This window comes from Tachyglossus aculeatus, chromosome 1, assembly GCF_015852505.1.
Source record: "Tachyglossus aculeatus isolate mTacAcu1 chromosome 1, mTacAcu1.pri, whole genome shotgun sequence".
NCBI lineage: Eukaryota > Metazoa > Chordata > Mammalia > Monotremata > Tachyglossidae > Tachyglossus > Tachyglossus aculeatus.
The window spans coordinates 4480110-4494536 of NC_052066.1; the positions used below are offsets into that span (position 1 = coordinate 4480110).

The 14427-nt window shown below is 55.3% G+C and overlaps 1 protein-coding gene across 1 annotated transcript in view; it reads right to left on the reverse strand.

Annotated features, from left to right (window-relative positions):
• Positions 1–13891, reverse strand: part of DDX18 (DEAD-box helicase 18) — a 42614-nt gene extending 28723 nt beyond the window's left edge. Inside the window, exons 1-2 of the mRNA XM_038751611.1 lie at positions 13702–13891; positions 2675–2812 (exon numbers count right to left, since the gene is read on the reverse strand). Of these exons, the coding sequence (XP_038607539.1) occupies positions 2675–2812; positions 13702–13810 (247 nt within the window). The 5' untranslated portion in view covers positions 13811–13891. The remainder of the gene's footprint in view (positions 1–2674; positions 2813–13701) is intronic.
• Positions 13892–14427: the final 536 nt, after the last annotated feature.

Consider the following 14427-nt stretch of genomic DNA (forward strand, 5'->3'; position numbering starts at 1 on the left):
CAGAGGTCATGGGTTCTAATCCCGCCTCCGCCACTTGTCGGCTGGGTGACCTTGGGCAAGTCACTTCACCTCTCTGTGCCTCAGTTACCTCATCTGTAAAATGGGGATGAAGACTGTGAGCCGCCCCCCGTGGGACAACCTGATCACCTTGTAACCTCCCCAGCGCTTAGAACAGTGCTTTGCACACAGTAAGCGCTTAATAAATGCCATCGTTATTATTATTACGGACGGATTCTCTGCACATCAGTAGTAGAGTAGGAGAACTGTAGAAGCAGCGTGGCTCAGTGGATAGAGCCCGGGCTTTGGAGTCAGAGGTCATGGGTTCTAATCCCGCCTCCGCCACTTGTCGGCTGTGTGACCTTGGGCAAGTCACTTCACTTCTCTGGGCCTCAGTTCCCTCATCTGGAAAATGGGGATGAAGACTGGGAGCCCCCCGTGGGACAACCTGATGACCTTGTATCCTCCCCAGCGCTTAGAACAGTGCTTTGCACATAGTAAGCGCTTAATGAATGCCATTATTATTATTATTATTACTACTAAGCGCTAGGCTGGAAACAAGAAGCAGCGGGGCTCAGTGGGAAGAGCCTGGGCTTTGGAGTCAGAGGTCATGGGTTCAAATCCCGGCCCCGCCACTTGTCAGCTGTGTGACTCTGGGCAAGTCACTTCACTTCTCTTAGACTGTGAGCCCACTGTTGGGTAGGGACCGTCTCTATCTGTTGCCAACTTGTACTTCCCAAGCGCTTAGTACAGTGCTCTGCACACAGTAAGCGCTCAATAAATACGATCAATTCATTCTCCGGGCCTCAGTTCCCTCAGCTGTAAAATGGGGATGAAGACTGTGAGCCTCCCGTGGGACAACCTGATCACCTTGTAACCTCCCCAGCGCTTAGAACAGTGCTTGGCACATAGTAAGCGCCTAATAAATGCTATCATTATTATTATTACAAGCTAATCGGGTTGGACGGGGATGGAGGCAGGGTGCCGCGCTGCGCATACACTGTGTGCGGAGCGCTGTACTGGGCGCCTGCTATGTGGGGAAGCAGCGTGGCTCAGTGGAAAGAGCCCGGGCTTGGGAGTCAGAGGTCATGGGTTCTAATCCCGGCTCCCCCACGTGTCAGCTGTGTGACCATGGGCAAGTCACTTCTCTTCTCTGGGCCTCAGTTCCCTCATCTGTCAAATGGGGATGAAGATTATGAGCCCCACACGGGACAACCGTGTGGCCCAGAGAGGTGGTGTGACTTGCCCGTGGGCTGGGGTGTGTGTGTGTGTGTCTCTACGTGTGCGTGTGTGTCTATGTGTGTGTGTCTCCCTGTGTGTCTGTTGTGTCTGTCTCTGTGTGTCTGTGCGTGTCTGTGTTTCTCTCTGTCTGTGCGTGTCTGTGTCTCTCTGTGTGTCTGTTGTGTCTGTCTCTGTGTGTCTGTGCGTGTCTGTGTCTACGTGTGTGTGTCTGTGTGTCTATGTGTGTCTGTGTCTCTCTGTGTGTCTGTTGTGCCTGTCTCTGTGTGTCTGTGTGTCTACGTGTGCATGTATGTGTGTCTATCATCATCAATCGTATTTATTGAGCGCTTACTATATGCAGAGCACATGTGTCTTTGTCTCCCTGTGTGTCTGTTGTGTCTGTGTGTGTCTGTGTGTCTACGTGTGCGTGTCTGTGTCTCTCTGTGTGTCTGTCTCTGTGTGTCTCTACGTGTGCGTGTCTGTGTGTCTACGTGTGTCTCTCTGTGTGTCTGTTGTGCCTGTGTGCCTGTGTGTCTACGTATGCATGTCTGTGTGTCTATGTGTGTCTGTGTCTCTCTGTGTGTCTATGTGTGTCTGTGCTTAGACTGTGAGCCCACTGTTGGGTAGGGACTGTCTCTATACGTTGGCACACAGTAAGCGCTTAACAAATACCAACATTATTATTATTTTTGTTATGTGTGGAGTGCCCTACTGAGCGCCTATGATTATTATGATGATGATGATGAAGATGATGATGATGTGTGGAGTGCCCTACTGAGCACCGGTTTTTATTATGATGATGATGATGGTATCACCATCATCAATCGTATTTATTGAGCGCTTACTGTGTGCAGAGCACTGTACTAAGCGCTTGGGAAGTACAAATTGGGAACATCTAGAGACAGTCCCTACCCAACAGCGGGCTCACCGTCTAAAAGGGGGAGACGGAGAACAAAACCAAACATACTAACAAAATAAAATAAATAGGATAGATATGTACAAGTAAAATAAATAGAGTAATAAATATGTATGTACTATATTTGTCAAGCGCTTACTATGTGCCAGGCCCTGTACTAAGTGCCGGGCTGGACACAAGCTAATCATTCAATGGCATTTATTGAGCGCTTACAGTGTGCAGAGCACTGCGCTAAGCGCTTAGCACGGTACTAAGTTGGACCCGGTCCCCCGCCCCGCGTGGGGCTCCCAGTCTCCCCCCCCATTTTCCAGACGAGGGCCAGAGAAGTGATGAAGCGGCAGAGCCGGGATTCGAACCCAGGACCTCGGACTTCCGGGCCCGGGCTGTAGCCCCTCGGCTATGATGCCGCTTGTCTGGTTTGGTTCGGGGGCACTGTACTGGGCGTCGGGCCGGGGAAGTGACCGCTCCCGCCCCGCTCCCGCCCCGCTCCCGCCCCGCTCCCGCCCCGCTCCCGCCGCGCTCCCGCCGCGCTCCCGTTACCCGTCAGGCCCAGGGGCAGGCTGGGAATTTCCGGGGCCTCTGCCGGATTCTCGTCTCCTTCCTCCTCCTCCTCCTCCTCTTTGGCCTCCTCCTCGTCCTCCTCTTCTTTGGCCTCCTCCGACTTGACCTTCTTGGTTTCTGAGGGGGGAGGGAGAGGTAATAATAACACTACTAATAACGACGGGATTTGTTGAGCGCTTACTATGTGCCAAGCACTGTCCTAAGCGTCCTGCTCCCGACTCCCAGCCCCCCACCCCTGCTCTTCACCATCCCTGGGCCTCGGTTTCCTCCTCCGGGGGCTGAGGGGCCTCCGGGGCTTGTGGGCCCGCCTCGGTTTCCCCCACGGGGCGGAGGAGGCGAGTGTGGCCCAGAGAGGCGGTGTGACTTGCCCGGGGCTGGGGTGTGTGTGTGTGTCTACGTGTGCGTGTCTGTGCCTCTCTGTGTGTCTGTTGTGTCTGTGCGTGTCTGTGCCTCTCTGTGTGTCTGTTGCGTCTGTGCGTGTCTGTGCCTCTCTGTGTGTCTGTGCGTGTCTGTGTGTCTACGTGTGCGTGTCTGTGTGTCTATGTGTGTCTGTGTCTCTCTGTGTGTTGTGTCTGTCTCTGTGTGTCTGTGTGCCTACGTGTGCATGTCTGTGTGTCTATGTGTGTCTGTGTCTGTGTGTCTGTCTCTGTGTCTGTGCATGTCTGCGTCTCTCTGTGTGTCTGTCTCTGTGTCTGTGCATGTCTGCGTCTCTCTGTGTGTCTGTCTCTGTGTCTGTGCATGTCTGCGTCTCTCTGTGTGTCTGTCTCTGTGTGTCTGCGTGTCTGTGTGCGTGTCTGTGTCTGTCTCTGTGTGTCTGTGTGCCTATGTGTGTGCGTATCTGTGTGTCTGCATTTAAGCACTTAGTACAGTGTTCTGCACACAGTAAGCGCTCAGCAAATACGACTGATTGACTGATTGTATCTGTGTCTGTGTGTCTACGTGTCTCTGTGTCTGTGTCTCTCTGTGTGTCCGCTGTGTCTGTCTCTGTGTGTCTACATGTGCGTGTCTGTGTCTCTCCGTGTGCGTGTCTGTGTGTCTATGTGTGTCTGTGTTTAGACTGTGAGCCCACTGTTGGGTAGGGACCGTCTCTATATGTTGCCAACTTGTACTTCCCAAGAGCTTAGTCCAGTGCTCTGCACACAGTAAGCGCTCAATAAATACGATTGAATGAATGAATGCGTGTCTGTGTCTCTCCGTGTGCGTGTCTGTGTGTCTATGTGTGTCTGTGTTTAGACTGTGAGCCCGCTGTTGGGTAGGGACCGTCTCTATATGTTGCCAACTTGGACTTCCCAAGAGCTTAGTCCAGTGCTCTGCACACAGTAAGCGCTCAATAAATACGATTGAATGAATGAATGATGCCTGAGATTTGCTGCCGTTTGAGTGCTGTAGTAAGTGTACTTTCGAAAAGCTCCAGTTTCTAGTTTTAGTTTCTAGACTTCTAGCCTGTGAGCCCCTTGCTGGCTAGGGACCGTCTCTCTATGTTGCCAACTTGGACTTCCCAAGCGCTCAGTCCAGTGCTCTGCACACAGTAAGCGCTCAATAAATACGACTGAATGAATGTCCCTGTCTGTGTGTCTATGTGTGTGTGTCTGTGTCTCTACGTGTGTGCGTACCTATGTGTGTCTATTTGTGTGTGTGTGTGTCTGTATCTGTGTGTCTGCTGTGTCTGTCTGTGTGTGCCTCTATATCTGTGTGTCTGTGTCTGTCTCTGTGTGCCTATTTGTGTCTATGTGTGTGTCTGTACTTAAGCGCTTAGTACGGTGTTCTGCACACAGTAAGCGCTAAGTAAATACGATTGATGGATTGATTGTATCTGTGTCTGCATGTCTGTTGTCCCCCTCGCCCCCCCCTCCATCCCCCCATCTTACCTCCTTCCCTTCCCCACAGCACCTGTATAGATGTTTGTACATATTTTTCTACTCTATTTATTTATTTATTTGACTTGTACCTATCTATTCTATTTATTTTATTTAGTTAGTATGTTTGGTTTTGTTCTCTGCCTCCCCCTTTTAGACTGTGAGCCCGCTGTCGGGTAGGGACTGTCTCTAGATGTTGCCAATTTGGACTTCCCAAGCGCTTAGTCCAGTGCTCTGCACACAGTAAGCGCTCAATAAATACGATTGATGATGATGATGTGTCTGTGTCTGTCTCTGTGTGTCTGTGTCTATGTGTGTGCGTGTTTATGTGTATGTGTGCGCGCCTGCCCCGGCCCACCCCGGGGGCTGCGATGTGGGGGGGTCCACCCGGTGGGTGACCCGCCCTCCTACCCGGCTCCTCGTTGGCCGCCTCCTTCCTCTTCTTCCTCCTCCTCTTCTTCTTGCTGTGGGCGCTGTGGTCCTGGGGCCGGGGGGGGGGGGGCCGGGGGCCCCGACCCCTCGGCCCCCGGACCCCCGGCCTCCGACCCCTCGGCCCCCGGACCCCCGGACTCTGTCGGGAGACACGGTTGCCCGGCGGTCAAGACCCGCCCGCCTGTGGCGGAGGGCACGGCCATGCCAGCCTGGCTGGAGGGACCCCCCAAAACCAGCCCCGCGGTGCCACAGTTCTGGGCGATCAATCAACAAATCCATCGACTTATTACCTATTTACTGATTTCTAGTCATCGTCATCATCAATCGTATTTACTGAGCGCTTACTGTGTGCAGAGCACTGTACTAAGCGCTTGGGAAGTACAAACTGGCAACATCGAGAGACAGTCCCTACCCAACAGTGGGCTCACAGTCTAAACGGGGGAGACAGAGAACAAAACCAAACATACCAACAAAATAAAATAAATAGAATAGATATGTACAAGTAAAATAAATCAATAAATAGAGTAATAAATCTGTACAAACATATATCCATCTATACCTGTATATATGTATATATGGTTGTACATATTTATTACTCTATTTATTTATCTATTTATTTATTTATCTTACTTGTACATTTCTATCCTATTTATTTTATTTTGTTGCTATGTTTGGTTCTGTTCTCTGTCTCCCCCTTTTAGACTGTGAGCCCACTGTTGGGTAGGGACTGTCTCTATGTGTTGCCAATTTGTACTTCCCAAGCGCTTAGTACAGTGCTCTGCACATAGTAAGCGCTCAATAAATACGATTGATTGATTGATTGATTGATATACAGGTGCTGTGGGGAAGGGAAGGAGGTAAGAAGGGGGGGATGGAGAGGGGAACAAGGGGGAGAGGAAGGAAGGGGCTCAGTCTGGGAAGGCCTCCTGGAGGAGGGGAGCTCTCAGCAGGGCCTTGACGTCTGTCAAGGGTATTCACATCTGTCTCCCCGCCACTAATAACAATAATGACGGTATTTATTAAGCGCTTACTACGTGTCAAGCGCTGTTCTAAGCGCTGGGGAGGTTACAAGGTGATCAGGTTGTCCCATGGGGGGCTCAGTCTTCATCCCCATTTGACTGATGAGGCAACTGAGGCCCAGAGAAGTGAAGGGACTTGCCCAAAGTCACCCAGCTGACAAGTGGCAGCTTCTAGACTGTGAGCCCACTGTGGGGTAGGGACCGTCTCTATATGTTGCCAACTTGGACTTCCCAAGAACTTAGTCCAGTGCTCTGCACACAGTAAGCGCTCAGTAAATACGATTGATTGATTGATTGAAGTGGCAGAGGCGGGATTAGAACCCGTGACCTCTGACTCCAAAGCCCGGGCTCTTTCCACTGAGCCACGCTGCTTCTACAATTCTCCTACTGATGTGCAGAAAATCCACCCGTAATAATAATAACGATGGCATTTATTAAGCGCTTACTGTGTGCAAAGCACTGTTCTAAGCGCTGGGGAGGTTAAAAGGTCATCAGGTTGTCCCACGGGGGGGCTCACAGTCTTAATCCCCATTTTACAGATGAGGGAACTGAGGCCCAGAGAAGTGAAGTGACTTGCCCAAAGGCACCCAGCCGACAAGTGGCGGAGCTGGGATTTGAACCCATGACCTCTGACTCCAAAGCCCGGGCTCTTTCCACTGAGCCACGCTGCTTCTACAATTCTCCTACTAATAATAATAATGATGGCGTTTGTTAAGTGCTTACTATGTGCCGAGCACTGTTCTAAGGGCTGGGGGGGGATGCAAGGTGATCAGGTTGTCCCACGTGGGGCTCACAGTCGTCACCCCCATTTTGCAGATGAGGGAACTGAGGCTCAGAGAAGTGAAGTGACTTACCCAAGGTCACACAGCCGGCAAGTGGCGGAGGCGGGATTAGAACCCATGACCTCTGGCTCCAAAGCCCGGGCTCTTTCCACTGAGCCATGCTGCTTTCTGCTTCCTACTCTACTACCCAGCGCTTAGAACAGTGCTTTGCACATAGTAAGCGCTTAACAAATGCCATTATTATTATTATTATTATTATTATAATTATTATTACTGATGTGCAGAGAATCCATCCGTAGCAACACGGCCTAGCGGAAAGAGCCCGGGGCTTGAAGTCGGAGGACCTGGGTTCTAATCCCACTCCGCCGCTCTTCAATCATTCATTCAATTGTATTTATTAAACGCTTACTATGTGCAGAGCACTGTACTAAGCGCTTGGGAAGTACAGTTTGGCAACATAGTAAGCGCTTATTGAATGCCATAAAAAAAAATTCCCCAAGCTGGATAAACTTGTACTTCCCAAGCGCTCAGTCCAGCGCTCTGCACACAGTAAGCGCTCAATAAATACGACTGAATGAATGAATGAATGAAGGTCAGTCTCCCCGGGTCATTAACGATGGCATTTATTAAGCGCTTACTACGTGCAAAGCACTGTTCTGAGCGCTTGGGGAGGTTACGAGGTGATCAGGTTGTCCCACGGGGGGCTCACAGTCTTCATCCCCATTTTACAGAAGAGGGAACTGAGGCCCAGAGAAGTGAAGTGACTTGCCCAAAGTCACCCAGCTGACAAGTGGCGGAGGCAGGATTTGAACCCATGACCTCGGACTCCAAAGCCCGGGCTCTTTCCACTGAGCCACGCTGTTTCTACAATGACCCTACTCTAAAACAGTGCTTTGCACATAGTAAGCGCTTAATAAATGCCATTATTTATTTTATTTTACTACTGATGGGCAGAGAATCCATCTGTAATAATAATAATGGCACTTATTAAGCGCTACTGTTCTCTGTCTCCCCCTTTTAGGCTGTGAGGCCACTGTTGGGTAGGGACCGTCTCTATATGTTGCCAACTTGTACTTCCCAAGCGCTTAGTACAGTGCTCTGCACACAGTAAGCGCTCAATAAATACGATTGATTGATTGACTGATTCTCTGGGCCTCAGTGACCTCATCTGTAAAATGGGGATGAAGACTGTGAGCCCCCCGTGGGGGACAACCTGCTCCCCTTGTAACCTCCCCAGCGCTTAGAACGGTGCACATAGTAAGCGCTTAGTGAACGCCATAAAAAAAAAAATTCCCCAAGCTGGATAAACTTGTACTTCCCAAGCGCTCAGTCCAGCGCTCTGCACACAGTAAGCGCTCAATAAATACGACTGAATGAATGAATGAATGAAGGTCAGTCTCCCCGGGTCATTAACGATGGCATTTATTAAGCGCTTACTACGTGCAAAGCACTGTTCTGAGCGCTTGGGGAGGTTACAAGGTCATCAGGTTGTCCCACGGGGGGGCTCACAGTCTTCACCCCCATTTTACAGACGAGGGAACTGAGGCCCAGAGAAGTGAAGTGACTTGCCCAAAGTCACCCAGCTGACAAGTGGCGGAGGCAGGATTTGAACCCATGACCTCGGACTCCAAAGCCCGGGCTCTTTCCACTGAGCCGCGCTGCTTCTCATTAGCTCCTTGTGGGGGGGGGAAACGTGTCTGCGAACGAGCTGCACTGTCCTCTCCCAAGGGCTCAGCACAGTGCTCTGCACACACGCGGCAGGCGCTCAGAAAATCATCATCATCATCCTCATCAATCGTATTTATTGAGCGCTTACTATGTGCAGGGCACTGTACTAAGCGCTTGGGAAGTACAAATTGGCAACATATAGAGACGGTTTCTTCCTCCCCCCCGTCCCAGCCTCACACCATTTATGCCCCCCCTCCCTCATTCATTCGATCGCATTTATTGAGCGCTTACTGTGTGCAGAGCGCTGTACTAAGCGCTTGGGACGTCCAAGTTGGCAACATCTAGAGACGGTCCCTACCCAACAGTGGGCTCCCTCATTTATTGATTTCAACTCTTGTCTAGACTCCCCCTCTAAGCTCGTCGTGGGCAGGGAATGGGTCTGTTTACGGTGAAGCAGCAGGGTGGCCTAGTGGTTAGAGCCCAGGCCCGGGCGTCAGAAGGTCCTGGGTTCCAATCCTACTCCGCCGCTTATCTGCTGGGATGACGACGACGGCACCTGTTCGGCGCTTACTCTGTTCTAAGCGCTGAGGTAAACACAAGGTGATCGGGTTGTCCCCTGGGGGGGCTCACAGTCTTCACCCCCATTTTGCAGATGGGGAAACTGAGGCACAGAGAAGTTAATAATAATAATAAGGATAATGGTGGCATTTGTTAAGCGCCTACTATGTGCCAACAATGTTCTAAGCGCCGGGGAGGATACAAGGTGAACAGGTTGTTCCACGGGGGGCTCACAGTTTTAATCCCCATTTTCCAGATGAGGGAACTGAGGCCCAGAGAAGTGAAGCGACTGGCCTGAGGTCACCCAGCAGACAAGTGGCGGAGCCGGGATTCGAACCCAGGACCATCTGGCTCCCAGGCCTGGGCTCTTTCCACCGAGCCATTTGGCGTCAGACGTCATGGGTTCGAATCCCGGCTCCGCCACACATCTGCTGTGTGACCTTGGGCAAGTCACTTCAGTTCGCTGAGCCTCAGTTCCCTCACCTGGAAAATGGGGATTGACTGTGAGCCCCCCGTGGGACAACCTGATCACCTCGTATCCTCCCCAGCGCTTAGAACAGTGCTTTGCACAGAGTAAGCGCTTAACAAATGCCATTAATATTATTTATTTATTATTCTCTAAGGTCTGCTGTATGCCCTTGGGCCAGTCGCTTCACTCCCCCGGGCCTCAGTCTCCCTCATCGGGAAAATGGGGACGAAGGCTGGGAGCCCCACGTGGGACGGGGCCTGGCTCCAACCTGACGACCCGGTAAGAATAATGACGGCATTTATTAAGCGCTCACTATGTGCCAAGCACTGTTCTAAGCGCTGGGGAGGTTACAAGGTGATCAGGTTGTCCCATGGTAGGGGGTGCTCACAGTCTTCATCCCCATTTTACAGATGAGGGAACTGAGGCCCAGAGAAGTGAAGTACCTGTATATATGTATGTTTGTACATATTTATTACTCTATTTATTTATGTATTTATTTTACTTGTCCATATCTATTCTATTTATTTTATTTTGTTAGTATGTTTGGTTTTGTTCTCCGTCTCCCTCTTTTAGACTGTGAGCCCACTGTCGGGTAGGGACCGTCTCTAGATGTTGCCAACTTGGACTTCCCAAGCGCTTAGTACAGTGCTCTGCACATAGTAAGCGCTCAATAAATACGATTGATGATGATGATGATGAAGTGACTCGCCCAAAGTCACCCAGCTGGCAATTGGCGGAGCCGGGATTTGAACCCAGGACCTCTGACTCCAGAGCCCGGGCTCTTTCCACTGAGCCACGCTGCTTTTCTGGTAGTATCTACTCCAGTGCTCAGCACATAGTAAGCACTCAACAAACCCCATTCTTACCATTATTCTAAGGCGCTGTCCGGAGCGTTGTGTCCAGTGCTGCGCGCGCACATGGAAGGTGCTCCAGAAACTGGCCCAGGCCCCCCCACCCACCGGCGCGCGGATAATCCACTCGGCCTCCTACAGATTAATCGGTCACAGCGAACAAGCAGCGTGGCTCAGTGGAAAGAGCCCGGGCTTTGGCGTCAGAGGCCGTGGCCGTGGGTTCGAATCCCGGGCCCGCCACTTGTCAGCTGGGTGACTCTGGGCGAGTCACTTCACTTCTCTGGGCCTCAGTTCCCTCATCTGGAAAAGGGGGATGAAAACTGGGAGGCCCACGCGGGACAACCTGATCATCTTGCATCCCCCCCCCCCCCCCCCAAGTGCTTAGAACAGTGCCTGGCGTATAGTAAGCGCTTAACAAATACCAGTTTTATTAAGCGCTTAGTCCAGTGCTCTGCACATAGTAAGCGCTCAATAAATACGATTGGTTGATTGATTCAAATCCCGGCTCCGCCAATTGTCACGTGGGTGACTTTGGGCAAGTCGCTTCTCTGGGCCTCAGTTCCCTCACCTGGAAAATGGGGCCTAAGTCTGTGAGCCCCCGTGGGACAATCTGATTACCTTGTAACCTCCCCAGCGCTTAGAACAGTGCTTTGCACATCGTCTAGACTGTGAGCCCACTGTTGGGTAGGGGCCGTCTCTATATGTTGCCAACTTGGACTTCCCGAGCGCTCAGTACAGTGCTCTGCACACAGTAAGCGCTCAATAAATGCGCCTGAGTGAATGAATGAAATCAGCGCTCAATAAATGCCATTAGTATTATTAACCCCCAAGCGCGAGGGAGCGGATAATCAGACGGCGCGGCCCGGATAATACAAACATACACCCCCCTGTCCGGATAACCGGCTCCCGCACGACTGGGGGCGGGGGAGAGGGGCGTCGCCCTCCTGTCCGAATCAATCAATCAATCAATCGTATTTATTGAGCGCTTACTATGGGCAGAGCACTGTATAATAATCGGTCTCCGCCTCCCGATAACCCGCATATAGATAATCGGGCCCGGCGCGTCCACTGCGCGGATAATCGGCTCCAGCGCCAAGAATGGGGGGAGCGCGGATAATCGCGCCCCGGTTCCCACCACTGGGGGGCGCCCGCGTCTTCCGCCCGGATAGCTGGGCCCAGAGCGGGCCGGATAATCGACTTGCACTCACCGGATAACCGGCGCTCCCTGGCACACGCGCGCGGATAATCGGCTTCCGCGCCCAGGATCGTGGGGGGAGGTGCACGGATAATCGCGCGCCCGGTATCGGGATAACCGGTCCCCGGCCACTGGGGGGGCGCCCGCGCCCCCACCCCGGATAACCGGCTCCAGATCGGGCCGGGCGCCGGTTATCCGGGGAGCGCAAGTCGATTATCCGGCGCCCGGTATCGGGATAACCGGTCCCCCGCCACTGGGGGGCGCCCGCGCCTCCTCCCCGGATAACCGGCTCCAGATCGGGCCGGGCGCCGGATAATCGACTTGCGCTCCCCGGATAACCGGCGCCCGGTATGGGGATAACCGGTCCCCCGCCACTGGGGGGCGCTCGCGCCTCCTCCCCGGATAACCGGCTCCCGAGCGGATAGGGCGCCGGATAATCGACTCGCGCTCACTGGATTAACCGGCGGCCCGGGCACCCGCGTGCGGCTAATCGGCCTCCGCGCCCAAAATCGGGGAGGTGCACGGATAATCGCGACCCCGCGTACGGACAACCGGCCCGCGCGCCCCGGAAAATCGGCGTTAACGCGCCCGCAGGACCCGGACGCGGATAATCGGACCCGGCGTCCCCCGCGCGGGAAGGTGGATAATCGGGTCCCGCACCCACGAAACGGGGGCAGAATGCAGGGAGAGCCGCCCGCCCGCCACTGGGGGGCGCCCGCGCCTCCTCCCCGGATAACCGGCTCCCGAGCGGATCGGGCGCCGGATAATCGACTCACGCTCACCGGATTAACCGGCGGTCCGGGCACCCGCGTGCGGATAATCGGCTTCCGCACGCAAGATCGGGGAGGTGCACGGATAATCGCGACCCAGCGTACGGACAACCGGCCCGCGCGCCCCGGATAATCGGTCTGCACGCGCCTGCAGGACCCACACGCGGATAATCGGACCCGGCGTCCCCCGCGCGGGAAGGTGGATAATCGGATCCCGCACCCCCGAAGGGGGAGAGGAATGCAGGGAGAGCAGCCGCCCGCCACTGGGGGGCGCCCGCGCTTCCTCCCCGGATAACCGGCTCCCGAGCGCATCGGGCGCCGGATAATCGTCTCGCGCTCACTGGATTAACCGGCGGCCCGGGCACCCGCGTGCGGATAATCGGCTTCCGCGCCCAGGACCGGGGGAGGTGCATGGATAATCGCGCGCCCACTACCGGGATAACCGGTCCCCGGCCACTGGGGGGCGCCCGCGCCTCCTCCCCGGATAACCGGCTCCAGATCGGGCCGGGCGCTGGATAATCGATTTGCGCTCCCCGGATAACCGGCGCCCGGTATGGGGATAACCGGTCCCCCGCCACTGGGGGGCGCCCGCGCCTCCTCCCCGGATAACCGGCACCAGATCGGGTCGGGCGCCGGATAACCGATTTGCGCTCCCCGGATAACCAGTCCCCCGCCACTGGGGGGCGCCCGCGCCTCCTCCTCCCCGGATAACCGGCTCCCGAGCGGATCGGGCGCTGGATAATCGACTCGCCCTCACTGGATTAACCGGCGGCCCGGGCACCCGCGTGCGGATAATCGGCTTTCGCGCCCAAGATCGGGGAGGTGCACGGATAATCGCGACCCCGCGTACGGGCAACCGGCCCGCGCGCCCCGGATAATCGGCGTTAACGCGCCCGCAGGACCCGCACGCGGATAATCGGACCCGGCGTCCCCCGCGCGGGTGCGTGGATAATCGGGTCCCGCACCCACGAAAGGGGGGCAGAATGCAGGGAGAGCCGCCCGCCCGCCACTGGGGGGCGCCCGCGCCTCCTCCCCGGATAACCGGCTCCTGAGCGGGCCTGGCGGCGGATAATCGATTCGCGCTCACTGGATTAACCGGCGGCCCGGGTACCCGCGTGCGGATAAACGGCCTCCGCGCCCAAGATCGGAGAGGTGCACGGATAATCGCGACCCCGCGTACGGGCAACCGGCCCGCGCGCCCCGGATAATCGGTCTGCACGCGCCTGCAGGACCCACACGCGGATAATCGGACCCGGCGTCCCCCGCGCGGGTGCGTGGATAATCGGGTCCCGCACCCATGAAACGGGGGCACAATGCAGGGAGAGCCGCCCGCCACTGGGGGGCGCCCGCGCCTCCTGTCCGGATAACCGGGGGACACGCGTGAGGCGGATAATCGGCGCGCTCACCCAGCTGCTCCAGCTCCCGGCGCTGGCGCTTGCGGAGGTTCCGCTCCCGCTGCTTCTCGTTCCGCTTCTCGATCTTCTTGCGCAGGAGCTTCATGGGCAGGTGGGACATGGCGGCGGTGATGATGGGGATGGATGGCGCCCTGCTCGACTTCTTCCTCCTCCTCTTCCTCCTCCTCCTCCGGGGCCCCACGCGGGCGATCGGCGCGTCCGACCGGAAGCCCCCGCGAGCCTGACCCCGGCCGGCAGCAAGCGCTTCCGGGGCCGTCACTTAGGCGACGGGGGGCGGGACTTCCGGAGGCGGTCACCCAGGCGACGGGGGCGGGACTTCCGGTGGCCGTCACTAGGCGACGGGGGCGCGGGACTTTCCGAGGCGCTCACCCAGGCGACGGGGGCGGGACTTCCGGTGGCCGTCACTAGGCGACGGGGGCGGGGCTTCCCGGAGCCGTCACCGAGGCAACGGGAGGGCGGGGGCTACCGGCGGCCGTCACCTAGGCGACGGGGGCGGGGCTTCCGGCCGGGGTGCTCGAGTAGTGGCCTTATTAATAATAATAATAATAATGGCATTTATTAAGCGCTTACTATGTGCAAAGCACTGTTCTAAGCGCTGGCGGGATACAAGGTGATCAGGTTGTCCTACGGGGGGGACTCACAGTCTTCATCCCCATTTTCCAGATGAGGGCACTGAGGCCCAGAGAAGTGAAGTGACTTGCCCAAGGTCACACAGCT